This window comes from Lagopus leucura, unplaced genomic scaffold (genome assembly GCF_019238085.1).
Source record: "Lagopus leucura isolate 7727_CA_CO unplaced genomic scaffold, USGS_WTPT01 Super-Scaffold_100002, whole genome shotgun sequence".
In the NCBI taxonomy this organism is placed as follows: domain Eukaryota; kingdom Metazoa; phylum Chordata; class Aves; order Galliformes; family Phasianidae; genus Lagopus; species Lagopus leucura.
The window spans coordinates 71,613,958-71,636,188 of NW_024962263.1; the positions used below are offsets into that span (position 1 = coordinate 71,613,958).

The window sequence follows — 22,231 nt, forward strand, 5'->3', positions numbered from 1 at the left end:
CTCCCAATGTGCGTCCAGGGAGGAGGGTCATACATTTGCCTGGAGTCAAGCGCTGATTATCGTGCCTTCAGTTCCCCATTTAACAGCAGCAGAAAGTGCGCTGCAAAAGCCAGAAGTGAAATCTAGGAGGGGCACGTGGGTGTATGAGACAGGGGTGCAAGATACAAGCATGATGGGGGGCCTGGAGCATCTGAGGTCCTCAGTTCAAGAAGGACTCTAGAGAGAGCCCAGCAGAGAGCTACAAAGATGATGTGGGGCCTGGAGCAGCACCTCCTGTATGAGGAAAGGCTGCGACCTGGGGCTGCTCAGAGCAGGGAGGGCTGAGAGGGGATCACATAAATCCTTGTAAGTGTCCGAAGGGCAAGAATCAAATGGACAGAACAAGGGGGAACAGGCAGACACCACAAGACGGGAAGTTCCATACAAACATGAGGAAGATCTTCATTGCTGAGAGAGTAACAGAGCACTGGCACAGGATGCACACAGAGGCTCTGGACTTCCTTTCTTCAGAGATACTCAAAGCCCACCTGGACGTTTTCCTGTGCGACTGCTGCAGGGAGCTGCTGTAGCGAGGGGTTTGGCTGAGTGATCCCCAGCGGTTCTTCCCAACTACTGTGATTCTGTGGTTCTGTGATGTATGTAAAACGGGTACATAAAGCGATCTGCAGAAACGGGCCAAGAGGACCGCTGCACCGTGCTCGCTCTGTAAGAACCGGCCCACCCAGGGAGGAGCACGGGGACACGGCAAGGTGTAGCGGGGAAGCCGGGGGGGGGAAAGGGGGGGGGAGGGGAGGGGGAAGGGAGGGGGAAGAGGGGAAGGGCTGGGAGAGGGAGACTTGAGGGAGGGGAGGGGACAGCGGAGGGAGGGAGGCCGGCCGAGGGAGTCGATAAAGGCTGGAGGAGTGGGGAGAGCACGCCGGGCGGCGGTGGGGCGGAGAGAGTGAGCGAGTGGGAGACGAGGAGCGAAAGCGGCCCGTGCCGTGATCGTGGCCGTGGCCGTACTGAGCCCGGGGCCGTGCCTCGCCGCGGGGAGGGAGCGACGCGATGATGCCGGGGCGGCGGCTGTGAGCGGCGGCCGCGATGGGCTGCGGGGGCAGCCGGGCCGACGCCATCGAGCCTCGCTACTACGAGAGCTGGACGCGGGAGACCGAGTCCACCTGGCTGACCAACACCGACTCCGAGAGCCCGCCGGAGCCCTGCGGCGCCGAGCCCGGCAGCAGAGAGCTGGGCGCGGGGAGAGCCGGTGAGCGGGGCCGGGCGGGGGCTGCCCTGAGCCGGGCTTCTGAGTGCGGGGTGTGGGGCTGGCTGTGTCCCAGCTGTGGGGTTGGATGCGTCCCAGCTGTGGGGCTGGCTGTACGCCCTGTGTGCCCCGTGTGCCCGGTTACACGGTGTGCATAGGGCTGTCTGTACCCTCGGTTCGCGGTATGTGTAGGGCTGGCTGTGTGCTTTACCCGCCGTCTCTTCCCTGCTCCCACCAAGGCACGAGGGCAGCGAAGTGTGGGCTGGAGGACGCTGCGGATTTGCGGCGCTGCGCACCGGAGCATCCTCTCTGGGGGTGCAGCAGGGACCGGACAGCCGTGCTCGGCTGTGTGCGGGAAGAGATTCTCCGTATCTGAGTAGGGCAGAGGGAAGGGAAGAGAACTCTGCCTTTTTGCTGTGAAATATTTGGTTTTTTTTGTAAAACAGCTCATTTAGGAAATAGGTTTAAAATGACGCAGAGGTGGTGATGCACCAGCCTTCTTCCAGGTGACATGAGATCAGAGTGATAACCAAAATACAAAATTGATCAAGTGGTGTCCTGCCAATGTGCTGGCTGGCAAATCTGAGTTTCTTGGTTCTTGGAACGTTCTCAGTTGTACACCTGTGGCATTACAGCAGGGACAGAGGTGGAAAAGGGAATGAGGAGCTCTGGTCTGATGGGGGGTTCCTGATTTAAGAATCTTTCAGTGTGCAGCGGTGTCTGGAAATCTCAATCTAGGTGCAGAAATCTGTTGTGTTGTACAAACACAACATGACAAGGATTGCTGCCCAGATTGATTGTAATTTGTGTACAGAGTAGTAAATGCCTGTAGGCAGCTTCAGGGTGGGAGAGGGTAACTTCACAGACTTCTGTACTGAGCTGCAGGGCACCAGGAAGAGGTCATGTGCATGGCCAAAAGCTCCCGTGGGTGGGCAGCACAGGCAGATGGAGAGGGCAGAAGACCAAACAAAATGTGGAGGCGGGATGGGAAGGGTATGTGTGCTCCTGGAGACCAGAGGGAGACGTCACAGAAATCCCATGAGAAACTGAGAATTTGTAGGTGGGTTGGAGTAGGAAATGCTGTATGGAAAATGAAAAGTTAGATAAGGATTTTGAGGAGGTTCGAGGTGATATTGACTGGGAAACTTGGATGGAGGCAATGGTGTTAATCATGAAATTAATCAGTGAAGGCTGGATGTAGCAAGAGGTATCCCATGCTTATTGTTATTTTAGCCATGTTTAATTTGTGTTGGTGGGTGAAGATTATAAAGAGAAGGCAGATACAGCCTGAGATTTGATATTGAATAGGAGGTGAGAAAGGGGTAGGTCAATAATCATTCTACACAGAAACAATTGAACTTACAGATGAGAATACTGGAGATAAGAGGAGGACAAGAGACAACTCCGAAATGCAATAGAAAATGATTTGGAGATGAGAAATGCTCTACACAAAATCTCTTCTGCAAAAGAGAGTAAAGAATAAGGAAAGAACATACTGATAGGAACAAAGGAAGGATAGCTTCAGAAGGGAGAGTCATCCTGACCACAGCCGGGCTGGCTGCAGCCAGCACAGGAAGCCTGAGGGATGCATGGTGACCTGGAAAGTCCAGGAGTGCTTCAAAAGGGCTGCTGCAGGGCAGTGTGTGAGTAGGAAAGGAAGGGAGTGAGGAGAGTTGCTCCAGAAACTGCACACTGAGTGGATTTACAGATGAAAGGGAAAGGAAGCAGCAACCGGAGGGGCAAAAGTGGCCAAGTATGGTTTTGAGGCTTCAGGAGGAAAACATTGCATCATTGTGAGAGCTGGGAACTGCAGAACGAAGAGAGGCACAAGAGAGTAAGGGAGGGAGAAGAGGACAACAGGGCATTGAGGAGAGGGATGCACTGCTGGCACAGCTGGACACAGGAAACCTCTGTAACTGGATGAGAGGCAAAATACTCAGTGGTGAAAGAAACACGGTATGCAGAATCAATGAGCGTAGTAATGAGGGCTGGGCTAAGAACTGCCATGTATTAATGTCAGTAATCTCATCCCACCCCAAAATGTCATTATATTCTTCTCCTCAAGAAACATATTTAGCATGCCTACTTTCATTGGAACTACATGTATTTATGCAGCCAGATGTTTGAATCTCTACTAAAGCATTAAGAGAGATGAAGTTTCATTACGTTAAAAAGGAAGTCATACTTCAGTTCTTTTTCAGTTTTCCCTTCACTTTTCCTTTGTTCCTACTTCAGTTGATCCTTTCTTAGGATGTTTACTCACTTCCCTACTTGTTTTTTTTTTTTTTATATCTTCACATTTTTCTTTTTTTTTTTTTTTTTTTGTTTGGTTTGGATTTTTTTGACAAAACATACGGGATGATAGCAATTGTTATAACAGCTAAAGTAAGACAGAACTTTTCTTGGGTTCAGGACCATCACTAGCAGCCACAAAGACGTGACAGCAGCTTGCTGCAGCACGGTGCTGAGCCCCTGACAGGGATGAGCAGGGTGAGCTGGTAAGGGTGAGTTGCAGCATAAAAGTAATAAACAACTTCATCAAGCACAGCAGGGGGTGAAATTGAAAGACACCTTTTAAACCATCAAATTTTGTACTGTTCATAGGGTGAATGGCTTCCAGGAAGGAGAGAAAAAATGGAAACTCAAATGGGGCTGCAAAGGAGCGGCTTCTTCTACAGACACCCGTCGATGTGCCAGCTGACAACTCTTCATGACATTTGACTGCTGTGTAGGATATAGCTGGGGAAATAACAGGCTGCATTTCTGCCTTGGCCCCCATTCCTTGGGCCCTGCAGCCCTCTGCACAAACTGCCATCTCTCACTTGGGCAGCCTGGGCAGCCAGGTAGAGGTGTCAGCACATGGAATGACTGCACAAGGAAGGGAGAACATGCAGGATCAGACTGGTCCCAAGGGCAGACGTCACAGGTCACAAGCAAACCACAGTGAAAGGTTAAACTAAAAAAAAAAAAAAAAGCACAAAAGCTGTGAGGTGTTTGAGCACACGTTTGTGTTTTCTGCTGTGTTACACTGGGAGAAGTCAGGTCAGAAGCCATAGGCTGGGAAGTTAAGACGCATTCTACCAACTTCCTACCAGTAGTGAAGAAGTGTTTTATAAAAGGATGAAGTAGCAACAATAACAAACAAATTGCATGTTTTTTCTCAAGCAGGCCTTACGCTGTCCCACCCTATTACCGTTTCCAGTAATTAGGATTCTGCATTCAATTATTTTTTCTTCATTACTGCTGGAAGTGCCTCAGATTGGATAAAGCAGCATGTTGCCTCATGGCAGAAAGAGCTCACAGCCGTGGGTGAGCTCAAGTGCTGTAGTCTCCTTGGGATAGGCTCTGTCCTTGCTGTGTTCCTGTAGCGACAGCGCTGTGAGCCCCAGCCTCAGCTGGAGATTGTTGCTGGAACACAAACACAAGTAATTAATTTTTTAATGACGTAGCGACTAATGAAAACGAATGTCATGTATGAGAACTGAGAAGCTGTGTATCGACTGTCTCTGAACTCATTTGTTCAGTGCCTCAACTAATAAAGCACTCATGTATTTTTTATCACTGCCTTGCTCACGGCACCAGTCAAGGCTTTAAAAGCAAAGACAATTGTTTTTTATTGTCTTTGTGCTATTTCTATAGGAAAGTCTGTTCTTCAGAAGCACTTAAAGAAAAACACTCTCCACAGTTTATCCTTTCATGAAGATATTTACAAAGCAGCAATGAGATGGGAGCAGAATGGAGTCCTTTATTTAAAAAAAAAAGAATACCGTAAAAAAAAATCAATTAAAAAAATCATAGAATCACAGGGTTGGAAAGGACCTACAAGATCATCTAGTCCAACCGTCCTCCTATCACCATTACTACCCACTAATCTACTATACCATATCTTGTAGCAAAACCACATCTCATAGCAGAGAAATGCCATTAGTATCCTGTGATCTGGCTGCTGACCGGCTCTAACACAGCCGTGCAGGTATGGATAACTCCAGTTCTTTTCTGTCAGGTGAAAGGTGCAGCTGGGTGCTCAGTGCCTGCTGCAGGGAGCTTGGCAGTGCGGGTCCATCTTTGCAGTTATCCCCTGGCCGGGGCACAGCGCACAGGACGCCATGCTCTACTGGCAACCTCTCCTGTAGAAGTTTTTGAAAATTGCATTTCCTTTCTTTGTAGTAGGAGAGACTGACTGCAGTTGTAGGGAAATTCTGGGGCTGGTTGAATGCCTGTCACCATGACAACACAGCCCGGATCAGTTTGACCACAGCTGCAATCATCGCCTGCTTCATCCACCAGGTAAACATGAAGTTAAATCTTAATGTAAATGAATAAGCAGCCGGTGGGTTATAGAGGAAGGACTTGCTTTGTGCAGCAGGTTGTTTCTTGTAATGCAGACTGCAGAGAAGTATTTCATAAAAGCAATCCTATTTGGCTTTAGAGCCAGAGAGCGATCACCTTTGCTAGTGGTAGCAGTGTGTTGGGGTATATCACTATCCCTTCGTGCTCCTATGCCTGTTATTGCTGCTTGCTTATGAGCTGGCTGGTTCAGAGTCTGATATGCCTAAGAACAATTACAGCAGCTGTTCTGGCATGTAGTATTTTAAGGAGATAATCTTATTGCAGCTCAGAATTGCACAGAATGAACAGAGATTCTTCCCAGACTGCAGACACGTTCCGGTAACTCCATGTTCTGCCTTATTCCCGATCTCAGATACAGTCATATGGTATTAGTTAAGGTAACTCATTTACTTGTAATTTCTGGATATGGTCTCTTTCACGTTCAGTTGTAACTGGACACTGGATGGAGGACAGTTAAAGAAACCCTTCAAAGTCACAAACACACACACACACACACACACACAAAACAACACAGAGAAGGGAGAATATAGCACATGGGGTATTTCTCAGAGAAATACAGTTTCTGCTTCTAATGTTTATCATCTAGCTTTCATAAGCAGGCTTCTTATGTGTCTGCTCGACTTTGTACACCAGCGCCTTGGAAGAAATGGGCCTGGGAGTGTTGATCAATGCTCAGCTAAACGTGAGTCAGCAGTGTGCCCAGGTGGACAAGAAGGCCAATGGCATCCTGGCTTGTATCAGAAACAGTGCAGCCAGCAGGAGCAGGGAGCTGATCATCCCCCTGTACTCAGAACTGCTGAGGCCACACTTGGAGCGCTGTGTTCACTTTTGGGCCCCTCACTAAAAGAAAGCCATTGAGGCGTTGGAGGGGGTCTCGAGCACAAGTCTTATGGGGAGCAGATGAGGGAACCAGAATTGTTCAGCCTGGAGAAGAGGAGGCACAGGGGGGAATCTTATCACTCTCTACAAATGCCTGAAGGGAGGCTGTGGTGAGGTGAGGGTCTGCCTCTTCAGCATAACTAGCGATAAGACTAGGAGAAATGGCCTCAAGCTGAGACAGGAGAGGTTCAGGTTGGATGATAAGAAAAATCTCTGAAAGAGTGGTCATGTGCTGGAATGGGCTGCCAGGTGAGGTGGTGGAGTCACCAACCCTGGAGGTATTCAGGAAATGTTTAGGAAATGTACTAAGGAATATGGTTTAATGAGGAGATATTGGTGGTATGTGGACAATTGGACTGGATGATCTTGGTGTCTTTTCCAACCTTGGTGATTCTGTGATTCTATGATTCCTGCGTGTTAACATTTGCATGGAGGGACAGTAGTCTCCTCAAACATGGAAACCTCCCCTGTGGAGTGGGTTTGGGCAGGTGTGAGAAGTGGGTTGGGAGAACCGAAGACTGGTTCTTTACAGAGCAGTGAAGCCCACCCAGAATCCTGCAGCTGCCAGTGCCATTTGTGCCATGCTCTGGAAGCAGCAAACCTCATTGGCAGGGCTGGGGGCACAAGCCCAGTGCCAAAGAGTCCTGAGAAATGGCTGTTTCAGAAAAACTGATCATTCACAAACACTTCAGTGACTTTAGATAAACTTACAGCATGTCCACTTGAAGTGACAGAAAAGGGAATGGCATGAGTGCACTGCCCAGCTGCACTGCTGCCTCAGGAATGGGAAAACAACAGCAGCCTTCGCCAGTAAAAAAACATCTTTGCATCAGTCAGTGACTCAGGAAATTATAAAGAGCTTTACATAGCAATTCAGGAAAATAATAGAATTAAAAGGCTAACTTGTGTAGTAAGCGATAGTGGTCAACGCACTGAACTGAAAGTGCTCAGTGCTGCCACTCTCCATTCCATACATACATTTGAGCTCTGCCCGGCATCGAACTCAGCACTAGCTTGAAACAATATGTTTTTTAAGAGCAAGCACTGAGATACAGATTGCCATCAGCAAAATATCTCACTGTACTGTCAAAGAACTTAGGGACATTTTCCTTCTCTGCCCCTGGGTCCCCAGACCCCTCCCCACCTCTCTCCTGAAATGGGGCATCTCCTTAATTTTGAGCATGGAGAAAAATCTTGATTCTGAAACCACATGTACTTAAACTTTTTGCTGGTTTATGGGAGAATTGCTACACAATAAATGTTTGGGGACTGTGTAAGGAAAATGTGTGTAAGGGTGGGACTGCTGCTCCTGTTGTGCACTACTGCCATTCTGTGTAATTATCTGGTGTGTGGGTGCTCTTATTTGCTGTGTTGTGTTTGTTCAGTATAAAGATGTCAGTGATATTTAGTGCATCCCTGGTGGGGAAAAATAAGCAAACTCCATCTCTTCTCAGAGTATTTTTGAATGAATTCTTCATTAATAAATATCAACTGCCATATAAAAAGGAGAGTGTAGCAAGATAAATTTCATTAGAATTATCAGATATAATTGATAGACAAGAAAAAGGCTTCCATTATGAGGCTTCAGCCTGCTTTTTTTGCTAGCTGCATTAAGCATTATTGGTATAGGAAATGACTGGAGGTGGATCATTCAACATGAACCCCAACCGGCTGTGATTTTTAAATATACTGTGATGGCTTTTTCTTGTCCTCTGGTTAATACTCCCTCAAACAACGGCCAAGTATTGCTAAATCCCTTCTGCAGCCTCAAGCAGACCTGCCAGGACAGTTTACCCCAGCATAGTCATTTACCCGTGGGTAAAATAAGTTCACTAAAAATGGTGTGCATGGACATTTGGATTTCATGGGAAGGAGAAAGTCTGCTCAGCATCAGTCGAGAGGATTTGCAGCAGAGGTGATTTGGAACCTTCTCTCTGGATGATTTTTCTAGAGAAAAAGTCCTTCTTGCAGCCTTGAAATCTCTGACAAGAAGGATGTTCTTAATGCTTGCCCACGGGGCTTCATTAGCGGCAGACGAGCTGCCGGAGGGGTGGTGAGAGAGGAGCAGTGTCTGAGCAGCACGCCCAGGGCTGGTTCTTCCCCTACAGGTGCTTTCATCAATGAGACCTGCTGCCTGCAGGGCTCTCAGAGGGAAACTGTTCTGCAAAGTCCTTTTTGTTGGAAAATCTCTCCTTTTTCTCTCCTCCTTTATAGCCCAGTTCAGGACATGTAAATTTTTTTTTTTTACTTTTCTGTTCCAAGGGGATGAATTTGCATTTTCTGGCCAGCACAAATGGTGTATTTTTCAGTGTAGGATTGTATAGTTCAAAACTAACACTGAAAACTGGAATAAGATTGAAGAGATGGCTCCTGCCAGCCTCAAAGCAGCAGGAGAATGTATTTCATGCTGGAAACGTGTAACAGAGTTCAATTTACTTCATTGTCCATGGACTAAGTTTCCTAAATTTCTACACTGAGTACACAGCATCCAGCACTTAAGTGACGGAAATCTGGATACTTCTGGTCAAGTCTAGAAACGTATTTCTGAATAGAACCAGAACATATCATTCATGCCACTTTTTTTCTCAGGTACTTTTTCAAATTAAAATGAAATCAACTGATGGCAATTAAAAATGCTGAGATTTAAAGCTCAGCTTTATTTTAAACTGAAATACAGTAATAGGTAAGGTTTAACAGTTCTATGATCAAAGCCAGGATTTGATAATACAGCTTTTTGTTTGGCTCCCATAAAGTGGCACTCTTTTCTAGATTATGTGGGCAATATTTCAGAAGATGCATAATGTGATTATGTACCATGTACCCCTGCATGAAAAATACGGCTTCTTCCTTAATTGTGCTGTGACAAAGCATGTGGTCCTCTTGCAATTGTATTATCTGATGAGCACATGCATAATCTGTTCCCCAGATTGCCACAGTGTTTTCTCTGTTCTGTTTAGGAGAAATACAGGTTAAAAGTAAAACAACAGGTAAATAGTGAACAACATTTTACTGGTAGCATTAATGGCTTAGGCTGCGAGGCAGGATTTTCCATTGTAAGGTTTTCTTGAATGCATTGAAAGCCTACAGATAGTTTTTGAGTTGCTGCTGGCTTGACTGAGCCTTAAATTTTAAGCATCTGATAAGAAAAGTTCTGTTCAGCCTCTCATTCTTCCTGGAAGATGATGGGTTCAGGCTGGTCTATTAAGGTGAAACTGAAGAGCAAAATAATCAACCAACCCCTCAATTGGTTGACTGATGCTTTTACCAGTTTTCTGGCAACGCGTATTGTTTTGTTTCTGTACATTTCAGGTGCATATTATCCTCTCTCTGTTTCCTCTCACGTTGCGGTTGTTCTTCTTGTAAACTGCCAGCATTTCCCAGGGAAGCCATCAGGAGGCTAACACTTGCTGTGCTGAAAGTATGAATTTCTGCCACTCACGTCTGAGTGATTCTGAGTCACTGACAGGAGAAAAAGTGAACAAACTTTCATGGAGTTGTTCAGCAGACTGCTAACAGCCGATGGATGACACTCAGTTTCAACACAACCACTGCCCTTATTTTAGGACGAACACAAAATGTGAGTGACTGGTTTTTCACACACATACAGATAGATTGAGCCAAAGGATTTTATGACCACAATCTTACCGTGAGACAATTAAGTCATTGATATCCAGGATATCCAGGCTGGAAATATCATCTAGCCATTGGTGTTTTTGGAATTAATTCCCATTTGGGATGTTCAGGCTGTATATACAACTTGTATGTTGTTGACATTTTGCCAAAGCTATCGTAAATTATACCTGTAGCTCATCATTAAAATACATCTCATGTCTTACCTGAAACCTCCTGCTTTGATTTCCTGCTGCTGAACCTCAGAGAGCAATACTGAAGTGTCAATTCAGCTCAAATGTCATGTGCTTGTAGTTGCTTTTCATGAAGACTTCTATTTAATCTGTCTAAATAATTTGTTGCTCCTGGGTATGATTAATTGAAATGATACAATCTACTCATCTTAAGCTTCTACACATGATTAGTTAGGCAATGAGAATGGTAATAATACTAGCTGTTTCTGTTCTGGCAACTGTTCTAAAGCACAGTGAGTGATGTTTCATTACCGTAGCCCTAAGGACCGTGTGAAGGACAAGGACAAGGATAGGCCATGAGAACATCTGCAGCTCGAAGCCACTGTTCAGCCTCCCTTAAAACAGGGTGGGTGCAGTTGTGATAAACCGACTGACCAGACTTAGTTTTTACAGCCATGAAGTAAGGCATTATGCATGGAGTGCATCATTTTTAAGGTGAGTTTTCACAGACAGTACTGAAACATTGCACATATCTCAGCACATGCAGAAGCAGATCTGTGTGCTATGTATCTATTCTTCTAAGGTGAAGTAGTATAAAAATTGCTTTGATGTTTTGCTATTTGTATGTTGATTTTTTTGCTTTGGAAGCACGAGTGATCTGTTTCTAACATGTGCAGCACGAGTATTCTTCTTAATATTTTCTATCTCCAGATTTTCCCAGGCTTAAAAAACACACAGCCATCAATGCCTTCATCTTCTCCCTATACACAAAGGCTCTTCCAAAATGTTACCACTTCTTATTCCACACTGTGGTGAAAATTCAGTTCATCATTCCCATTCCAGGTATTAAAACCGTTTCTTCATCCATTATATTCCATTGCCTTTCTGCCATTCAGTTCTTTCTTAACTCCCTGATTACTGCTACTACTCTTTTAACTTTACATTCCTCATCCTCCCTTCAGGATCAAGCCAATTTCCCATTACTATTTGGGGAAGACTAATGGAGTCCATTTTCCTTTCCATATCCCTTGGGTTGATTCTTGAAATGATCACCACACCTTCAAAGCATTCAAATTTCCATGCAGTGTGACAATTCAACAAATCTAAAACCCAGATCTACATTTTGCAGTAAGAGGCATGTTGTTAAAGATGGTTGCAGTGTGCTTTTTTTTATCTGGTATAAATACAAATTTTATATTCCCCTTTCATTTCATACACACTGCAGAATTGTCAGGCTTGTTTACAAGGCAGTTGTACCATGATTCTGATGATAATTTTAAACAAAAACATACCAATACTCAGTTAGCATCTGCCTGTACCTGGGAAATAACCATTCAGGGAATATCAAGGTTTGCAGCTTTAATGCTGCTCTTGTCTGCTAGAATTCTGCATATTCTATAGCAGAAGTCTTAATATGACAGCAGTAAATTTGCCTAGACATTCAGAGCTATTTTTCATATGCTTGTTTATTCATGTGCATATCAAACTCCAGTATTGGAATCTTTCAAAATTTTCTTTTATCTACCAACGAGGAGCATCTTTCAAAATAGCCATGACAAGAGAAGTTTTGAACTGTACAGATCTCTAAGAATCCTTTTTGTCTGATGCTCAGAAATGAAATGAAAGAGGAAAACAGCAAACCGAGGTGGAGTGCTGGATCTCTCCATTTTATCAGGACCCCATTGTGCATACGTTTAAAAGTATTAAAAGTATTCACCACGAAGGTTCCTTCAGTACAGAATTAATGCCGTTGTTTTATAGGAGAGCATAATTCCGTAAGGCTATATGGGGCTGTATGGGTCCACTGTGTGTTGTCTGCTAAGTAGTGACCTCCTGAGGTTCACCACCCCAGAAGGTAATGGCCTTGGGTTGTGTACCACAAATAAGACACACAGGATACAGGCCAAGGTGGAAACCCTTGCATTTTGCTGCTTCTCAGTAATATTGACAACCCCATGGCAGGGGGGTTGAAACTAGATGGTCTTTGAGGTCCTTTTCAATGCAGGCCATTCTGTGATTCTATGAAGGCTCCTGAATGTGACAAAATCATGGCCAGAAGAGGATCAAAGTCTGATTTGCCCTCTGCTGTCTATTAGGTGTTATCTGAGTCCTCTCGTCCTGCATCAACATAGATGTTCTCATATTCCTCGTACTTACTGCCTACTTCGTTAGCACTGAAGGTAAAGATATCAAACAGAAAATGTGTCTGCCTTTGCTCCTAGGACAAGCCAAGTTCCAGAAGCATCCTGAAGGCAGCAGGCTGTCGGGCACAGCCCCCTAGTGCTGGAGCAGGCTGTGAGCTGGGGGTAGTGTGGGGCCCATGGCTGGAAATGCAAACACTTCTGTTTTGTCTTGCTTCACCATCTGCAATTTGCATCACGGTAGAGTTTAGATAAATCTCTCTGGATTCTCTGAATGCCCGGGCAGTAAATGTATTGCATTTTTATATTTGCTCATTCTCTAAACACAGATTGCTGTTTCTGACAGCGTGTTCCTGGCCCAACAAGCCCTCCTTCTGCAGATTTCCCGGATCCTTCATCCTCACACACAGATTCACTGTTATGTCTGAAAGTTTCTAAATTCTTCCTTGTTGGGAAAAAAATCTACTGTGGTGTTTCTGGCCCTCTGGCCTCATCCCTCAGGCTTCTGTTTCAAAGGCAATGATTTCACAGCCTCTTCTCCACCTCAGTAGGATCTGTTCCATACTGCATTTATGTTATAGGAGAACATACAGTCGTGCAGATGCATATTTTTTCCAAGCATGAGTAGATTCAAATCAGGAGAGCACACATAGAAGACAGGTATTTCAGTGTTCTGTATACTTATTATCCATCTGTGTGTCATTAAAAGCAAAGAACTCAGTGATGATACCAAATACCTATTTTCTCTGGAAGCAGCTGCATGTTGTGGTAGCAGTGTTCAGTCTTCTTTACTGCACGTTTTCTGAGTCTTTACAGTGCAGTGTGCCTGGCTATCACATGATGCAGGCATTTTGCAAACCGGTATCTTATGCATTATTCAGGAGATAGCAGCCGTGATAAGCAAACAAAAAAAAAAGGCGCTGCTGAACCTGAAAGTGCAACCTTACTGGTTTGGCTGAGTCAGTTGCAAAGATATAAATGTGACCATTGAACAATCCCATACTTTTTGTTCATGACTGTGCCACAGGACAGCAGAGGGTGCACAGTGCTGGGTTAGACCTGCAGCGCACTGCGGTCAGATCTGTGTCCAGCTGTTGCCACCACCTGATCCTCTGACTCCAGGGAGGAGAACAGCGTGAGAAACATATGGGAAATCATTTATTCTCAAAGTTCTGAGCCTTATGGCTAAGATTAACTTAGCTCTGTTCTACAAGCTTCAAACCCCTTCCAAATTTCTTGGCAACATTAGCAGTGTCCTGTCCCTCTCTAATCCATGATTTAAAAGTCTGAAATACTAAGGAGCTCGATGATAGTAGCAATGGTTACTTAGCAAAGAGAGATTTAGAGCTGGGGTAGAGCTAAGGTAACAGAATGATTGAAGCTTACAGACTCCCCCTTCTAAAAACTAATTCTGATCTTTGCTCGTACATGTTGATTTTTTCATTACTTACAGTGAAGAATGTAGGCAGTTATCCCATGAAGACTGGAAAAACTCTGCTTCCTACTATGACTCTGAATACTCTGAGCTTTGATAAACTATTAGGTATGAGCAGCAGTGGTTCTTGGAGGGCTAATGTTATTTATTTGGTATAAAGAATGTATATATTGCTTATATAAGCTGCCTGAAAAGACCATTGAATTTTTGCATTGATAGTGAGAGAAGTATGGTGTTCTCTCTCCTTTGTCCTGCTCTACGAGTTTATATTACCTTTAATAGGCCTTCTGTTCTTCATGTAGGACATATATTTCAGACAAATTTTCCTACACCACCGGTCTTTGTGCTTCTATTGAGACACCTTTCATTTCAGGTATCTCTTTGTTCACTCTATATTCATACAGCTCTTGAAATTGCTCTTAAATACCCTTCTTTTAAGTTGTGGAACACTTGGAAGATGCACAGATATCATAGAGACCAATTTTAATTTTTATGTGACACATTAAATAACTGAAGTTGATTTTTGACTCCATCCAAGTTTTTCTGAACTGTCATATCTGTGAAAGTTCAAACAGTATTTTATGCCAATACTCTAATTGGAAAATAAAAACAAAAAAGCAGAAACGTGCAATTTTTTATTCCAAAATTATTCAAATTCTGAATCCATAGATAACAAAAAAAGAGATTATTTGAAGATAATTTGGTCTAAACCACCAGACTTGTATAAGCAGTCTGTCACGTCCCTTCTCCACACCAGCAACTTTAGGAGTTTTGGGATGCTTTCTCCTGTTACATACCAAGTGTTCTTGGTGAATCCATGCTGACTGGATGAAGTAAATATATGTCTCCTGATTCTGGGATAGTTTGGAGCAACATGAACACACCTCTGAAGGACTAAGGTAGCCCAGCAAGGCAGCTCTGTGAGAAGAAGGTGTAGCTGGGCAAGTGGGCTCAGCTGTGTGACCATCCCAGCTCCAGCTGTTCTCTGCTTTCTTCATTACCATCTAAGCTGTGCCAAGGCTACCACCTGCGTCACTGGATGATGAAGCCTGGGGATTGAGTTCAGTTAAAAATAAGCTCTTTTTTTCCCCTTGATGCTACTGAAAGAGGTGCTTGTTGAACTACAGTCTAAAAGATTTCATCAGAATTGCTAAGAAATACAAGCATTAACTTGCATGTGCAGCCTAGAAGGCCAGTTGAAACTGTCCTATTGCTGGAGGAAAACAACTCCTTCCAAGTGCAGTTCTCACTGCAAAGTGAGATTAGGATTTCTGGGGCTGCTTGGTGTGTGCTCTCCCTGCAGCCATCAAGGGGACCAAACACTGTTTGTCATTCCTGAGGAGAAGATGGAGATTTGATAACCACTCAGAAACGCTGATTTTGGGAGCAGAGACAGAAGAATATTCTAGACTTGCCAGTTCATGTGAAGTTAAAAAAAAAAAGTGGAGTTGTCAGAGCATTGTAATGGGATCTACTATTTTCCTTGGGCTCAGGAGGCCTACAGAGTTCTGGCAGGGGTTGTCCTGACAGACTGCAGGAGAGAAGTAACACTACTGAGCCCATTCAGTTATATTTCTACTAAAGCTCTACAGTGACAGTCTGTGAAGGATATTTACTGAACCCATACTGTGGGGCTGATATCAGTAACCAGACAGTTAACTTGCTTTAAATGACACTGAGGCAGGGCTGAGTATTACCAGCCTGTTAGGTTGCAAATTCCAGACTGTGCAGGAGAAGAAAGTCAGCTCTTCCCTTTCTGTGTACTGTGACTAACCCCAAATAGCAATGCAAAATAGTTTCTATTTAAAAAGCAACAATCTGCTCCTATCTTTTCTGTAACATCATCTCTGGTTTGCAGTCTGGAGTTTCTTAACTTCAGAACAGCAAACATCTTTCAGAATAAAATAAGAAAGCTTGCTGCACAAGTGAGATCATCTAGTATTGGTGACCATGAGGTCACCTTCATAAATATACAGTGAGTGGCAGTGGAAGACTCAGATGCTGATACCTCATTCACTTCTGATGTCTTAACATTGCAGAAGATGAGAATTGGATTGCAGACAAGCAGAGGACACAAAATGAACCATGTACACCATCTGCAGGGTTGAGATCTTCCATCAGCCTCCAAAAATGTACTGATGTAAGAAAAGTTGTTCTATAGACACCAGAAGGCATAAACTGTGCCTAATAACAAAGCTACTGTTCAGTGAACAGCTGTTTCACAAGACAACTTAGTTAGAGGCCAGGTAGACAAAGAGACACATGGTAGGAAGTAATTCAGTAAGGTAATTCCATAGAATGAAAATCTCAAAACTCATATATGCTTAAAATGTCCAAGATTCAATTAATGAAATTAGTAGGGAATGCCCAGCGCATTTTGCCTGTTCACAGCTGTGCTTCAGCTTGTTCACAGAGCTCCACTGGAAGGTGACTAAACAAACTATGCTGTGGTTTAGAGCTCATACTCAGGCTTAGCTACTGGCCTCTCCTTCTTGAAAACTGATTTTTTGTGTTGCATCAGTCTGTACTGCTTCATGACACTCTTCTCTCTCATTGTGCACTGTGGAGTGATAGGAAAAGACATAGGACCTAAAGTTCAAGTTGAGATGGACTTTCTGGAGATGCAGAAGACATGGCTTACTGGTGTCTCTGAGAAGTGACCTGTAGATATGTAAGAACAGCGTTAGTTTTTATACCTAGCAGCAGAATGCAGCTTCAAAATGCAAGGGTTTTTTTTAATTTCATAAATAAACTATAACATTTTCAAGTTTCAAATCAGTATTTTTTTTCTATCAAAAAAGACAATTTAGCATTATTCTCAGTAACCACCACAAATTAAGCTGTCCTAGGAAAACTCTAACACCATCTTCTGACTGCTTAGGGAAGTGCAATGGCAAGACTGCATAGGGAAGTGATTTAGGCTTCATAAATCTTACACAGCTTTACATATTTTCAAAACCACGACTTTGGATATTTGGGTGAAGCTTCACTGATTTCGGTCATTGCCTTTGAAAGCAATGTTGCTTTCTATTGATAAAGCAGCTTTTCTGACAGATCTCTGGGGAATAATTCAGGCTTTACTTTGCTTCACTTTCAATATTCTTAATACTGTGCTTGGATTCCCACCTGATTCATGGCAGAATGCACATGATTGTGATGCAGTGCATACTTCAAGTAGCAACAAGTTGTCCTTGGTTTTCCTCACATGTATTTCCCTTAGAATCTGTTACTCCTTGCTTCTTCAGTTTTGATATCTGCACTGCCAGTTAGTAAATCTATATGTCAGTTTTTCCTGTTAACTTTATTCTGATAAGGCTCTTCATAAACAAGCTTTGTTGGAAATAAAATAAAGAGCTACAGTCATACATCTCACTTGCAATTTGCGTTTGGATTTCAGAATTGGTGTCGTAGCCAGACACAGTGCTCTCACTCCCCATAAATGAGAACTGATTTTTGTTAATGCAATAAAATGAGAAAATTCTTTTAGGCTGGTCAGTATCATACTGTACAATGCCTGTCTTCTCCACTCAGCTAGAGCAGAATGTAAATTAGTCATTTATTTGATTACTGATACTCAAAAGAGTATGAAATGTATTTTCCCTGAGTTTTTTTCCTCCAATTCTGGCTAAAAAAATGGAGGCCAGAAATAATCTTCCCATCCATATTGGTTGCATCTGTTATGGTCACTTCTAAGCCCTACATTTACTGTGAGTGAAAGAGCTTTAAGGGGAGCTCTCTCTGATGCTTGCCTCCGGGTCCTGAGACAAACCCTCGGTCGTGCAGACTGCTGTGTGTGGGAAGTTGCAATGTTTGAAGCAGATGGGGAGCTGCAACCAATGTACTACACTCATTAACCCATTTTCCATCTTTTCTGAGCCAATGTACCATGGTGAACTATAGGAGAAAGGGCAAGTAATCCAAAATGTAACTACAAAGCTACAAAAAGAGGTAGGATGCTCTCACCACAGTACCATGAAGTGCCTTCTCTGGCTTGTACTGTCACAAAAAGGGGTGAAATAGGAAGAAGCCACAGTTACCAATCACTGCTCAGAACTAATTGATAATTTTCCATATCCTCACTAGGTATTCTGGAGGATGGCAAATCAACTCAGACGGGAGGGACCACAACGCCAGCCACCACAGGGATTCTGAGCACTGAGAAGAGGACCATCAGTGGGGCTCAGTGTGTGAACACCGCTGGAGCTGGGCCACCACGGCAGAGCAGCTTCCGAGCAGCAGAGGTGAGAGTGCAGCTGTGTGCCTGCTGCTGGGCTCTGGCCTCAGCTGAGTAAGCGTCACTTTTGTGATAATCCTCCTGGTCGCAGTTAAAATGGGATGAGGTACAATGACTGCACCACACCAGAGCGTGATTAGGCCCAGCATCTCTGGTGATGTCTCACGCCTGAATGGCCTCAGAATTGGTGATTAATTTAGCAGTTGTTATGGGGGAAAAAAAGAGAAAAAGCATATTGTTTTTCAGCTCAGTTCCTCTGCGTCATGTCTTGTGCAAATTGTTTGGACCAATAGTCTGAAAGGGAATGTGCTTTTCCTTCATTACTGCTTTGCTGAAATTGTGTGTGCTGCATGGTTCATTCATGGCTGAATGCAAAGTCTGAAGAAGGCGATGGGAGTCCTTTCAGCAATGTCCCTAGGTTTTGGATCAGATCTTGCCTCTTTCTCTCTTCACTCATTGTAAGCTTTGTAGAAGGATCATCCAGTGTAATGACCATGCAACAAAAAGCAAGGCTTTGAGGTCCAAGCAAATGGAAAACACAGTCTATGTTAAACTCTATCTTGGATTTTTTAACAAACACTGGATTGGTTCCTTTGTGCTTATCTTAAACCTTCACTGTATTACCTGCTGCGCTTCTGTAGAGCAGAAGCATTTCCCAGTGACACGAATCCTGCTGCTTGCCACAGCTCCATAAATAGAGGTACATGTCATACATCAGCACGACATCTAGAACACAGGTTGCTGTGAAGAAAAAACATAAATGCCTGTCATAAACATTAGCCCACAGATAAAAATCTATTGGTCGGTCTGAAAGTGGCTGAACACAATTGACATCTTCATTAATCCATTTTGAAAGAGACTTGGCCTCACTTGAGAATTCTGGTGTATATCTGACATATCGCTAGGGAAGACATTTTTTTCATTTTGCAAGCAACTGAAAAATTAGGCTTACTAGGAAATATGGGCAAACTTCCACAACATATTAACAGTGTGAATGTTCACTATAATTGGACTTAGCAAAGTGTAGGTTCCTGACCCGGAACTTCATGGCTTTGAATGCATCCTCCCACCTTTTTCTAGTTAAGATACACTCAGTAAGGTATTTGTATTATTGAACCCTAGCATCAGTTAGTGCTTGTAGCACTTTTAGTAAGGTGTTAACATTATTCTACATATGTATATGCAATATACAAAATATATGCATCTAAGAAAGGAAGATAATTTGTCTAAATTTCTTACAGCCAAAAAGGAAATGCAAATTCCTACAGTTTGCAAGGCATATTACCTGCATCAGGCTCCAGCTCTGAATTGCCATTCTGAATCTCAATTTCTTGAGTATTTAGAGAAGCATAAGATAATAGGTTTCCAATTCAGATACCCAAAGTTTAGATGCCTGGTGGATAGAAGGTGACTATTTCCACCCCTTCAACTCAAAATGTGCCCATTTCATTCATCTGAGTAGTCACATTGACAGCACTTTTCCTATTATTCCTAAATGCTGTAGAAAGCAATGTGATGCTGCACATGCTGCTCACAGGAGATTTGGGTTCTCCCACTGGCTTGTGGGGTAAATTGCTTTTCCTCTGTCCCATTCTCTTAGGCGTCATGCTCTACAGCCTCCACTTCTTTATACTGTTGTTCACATGACAGGTTTAATTTGTGGTGTTGAAAGGCAGGGAAATATGATGTGGGCTGTGTCTGGGAAAACTTAGTATTCTCTCATGAGGGTAATGGCAGGACATGGTTCTCGGCACCCAGCTCTGAACGGAATCAACCAGCCTGGCATTCTGTGATACCATACTGTAAAGATGGCTTGGAAGTAAAAGATTTTGCTGATGAAAGCAGTCCTAGTAACAGTGAAGGTCCATCAACCTCAGAAACAAAGGTGGAGTCCAGGTTATGTCACTGTCTGACAATAACCTACTTGATGTTTGTGATATATGTAGCATTTGGAGAATCATTGTGTGAGAGAGCACTGGGAGAGCAGACAGGAAAGGAGCAGGTGTATTCAGCTTGCGTACATGAGAAGGAATATGCGCTGGTCTATGAGAGTCCCCGGTTTTGCTCTCAGACAGATACATACTTTCTATTATTGTCAGTGGAAGTTTACCTCTAACATTATTATTATTTCCTCTAACATTATTACCAAGCAAATTACACTCCACTTACTTGGCATTATCTACATTTGCAAATCGTGTCATGGAACATTGGAAGAGCAATTGTCAAAAACACCTATCTCCATTCTGTTTATATCTGTCTGGTTATGAGTGTCCTTTGCTACACTTATCTGATTTATTGCACGTTGTTTATGGAAACAAGCAGACAAACTAAGACATGAAGAAGGGTTAGTTTAAATTAGGACTGCACTTGCATGCCCCAGACAGATGGACTTTCCTGAATATTTGGAAATAAGCTGATAAAGTTCTGGAAGGTATATAGAGGTCTTATATGCAAGTATATATGTCTTAAATATATGCAGAAATAAGTGTTATTTTGAAACCATGTTTTGATTTATGAAATCTAAGAGACACTAGAGAAAATTCTGTTTTAGGCTAATTACACTTGTTTCCAAGTGACATTCAAAGGAAGCCCTAATTTTCACTTTTGAACTCAAAAAAGATTTGTTCCACTTTCAGAATACACGCATATGGAAATGCTAAAGATAACCACAAGGGTTGATCCAAAGCCTACTGATATCCACAGCCGTTAAGGCAGCTAAAAGTTTACGTCTCTGTTGCATAAGAAAGTTGCTCCATGTCACTGCATTGTGAAGAGAACGCTGAGGTCTTTCATTAATTAGAGCCATCTCCATAAATTAGAAGGCAGTTGTCAATGGCTCTGTTCACTCACTGTATTACTACTGACTGTACTGTTTAAAACTTTCACAGAGTAAACGGGACACACAGAAAATGCCAACGAAAGAAGTCACCATTAATGTCTCAAAAAACAACAGGCCCAGTGACAGAAGGATGACAAAGAATTGTGTCAATTAACAAAGGAACACCAGAGTGAGGATGGACCTAAGAATCTTTTGCTGCACTTTACATGTGGTCAGTCACTGATGATTTGAAGATCTCCAGATGTACTGTGTTGGATAGAGCAGGCAGCTGCTGCTGAGTGCCTTCAGAATCATGTTTTGTAGGAAACAGCCACAGACACTGCAGGGCCTTCAGATGGCATTTGTTGGCAGTGGTGGCACCATGCAGACAAACGTTGACATTTGTGCCAGTTGTTCTTTGCTAAGCGCTATGTGGGCTACTCGTGTTCTGTTCTGCATTGCTGGAAGGATGAGACTGGAGGATAACGGGTATTGCTCATTCCGGTTTAAAACACCAAATGAAGAAAATGAACCAGCATTTTTAGACACGATGTATTGAGTGTGCACTTTCAAATCTACAGAATCTACAGTCGATTTGAATGTCTAAAGAGCTCGCTTTCACCCAGCTCAGACCCAGATATCTTGGAGACAGCAAGACAGGTGGCTTCCATGAAATATATTTTAAACTATATATATCACTTATATATAGTGAGTCACATAATGCCCTTTTTATATATTAATATTACTTCACTTTAATTTATTTTATATATGGACAGATTTAGGTCCTAAGAATGGTGAATTTCATATTGACCTCTCTTGAAGTTCCTATTTGTATCGGGCAGATAAAGTTCTGTCTGTTTTGGATTTTTAGACACATTTACTTATGTGGAGACGCAGATGGACTTCACAAGGCACTGTAAAATAGTGATCACCAACTTTACTTGAAAATAACCTTAACTTCTAAAACAACATTCCATCAATAACAGCTCAGAAATATTAGCCCTGTTTGATCAGTAGTAATAGATCTGGTGTGAATAATGCATTTAATTGCACAGTATGCATCCCAAACCACACGACTCCATGTTTATCATAAATATACAGCTAAAAGGAATATAAATTTTCAGTGCAGTGAAGAACAGGAATTAATTCAACCTATTTCTCAATATGGAAATAATACTATATATTCTCTGTAAGTTTGTTCTTTTATGAAGATAGAGTAGGCAAATTTATTTGACTCCTCCATCAAATATATATGGATATCCTTAGAGGGCCATTTGAAGCAGGTATTTACAAATTGTTCATAACAAATGGATGACAGTGGAAAGAAAATC

At 43.1% G+C, this 22,231-nt stretch overlaps 1 protein-coding gene across 1 annotated transcript; it reads left to right on the forward strand.

Moving 5' to 3' along the window:
• The first annotated feature begins 1,080 nt into the window (after window positions 1-1,080).
• On the forward strand, window positions 1,081-21,075 carry BAALC (BAALC binder of MAP3K1 and KLF4). The gene is made up of 3 exons (XM_042869713.1): window positions 1,081-1,243; window positions 17,932-18,089; window positions 20,971-21,075. Exons 1-3 carry the CDS (start codon window positions 1,081-1,083, stop codon window positions 21,073-21,075), a joined length of 426 nt encoding a protein of 141 aa, XP_042725647.1.
• Window positions 21,076-22,231: the final 1,156 nt, after the last annotated feature.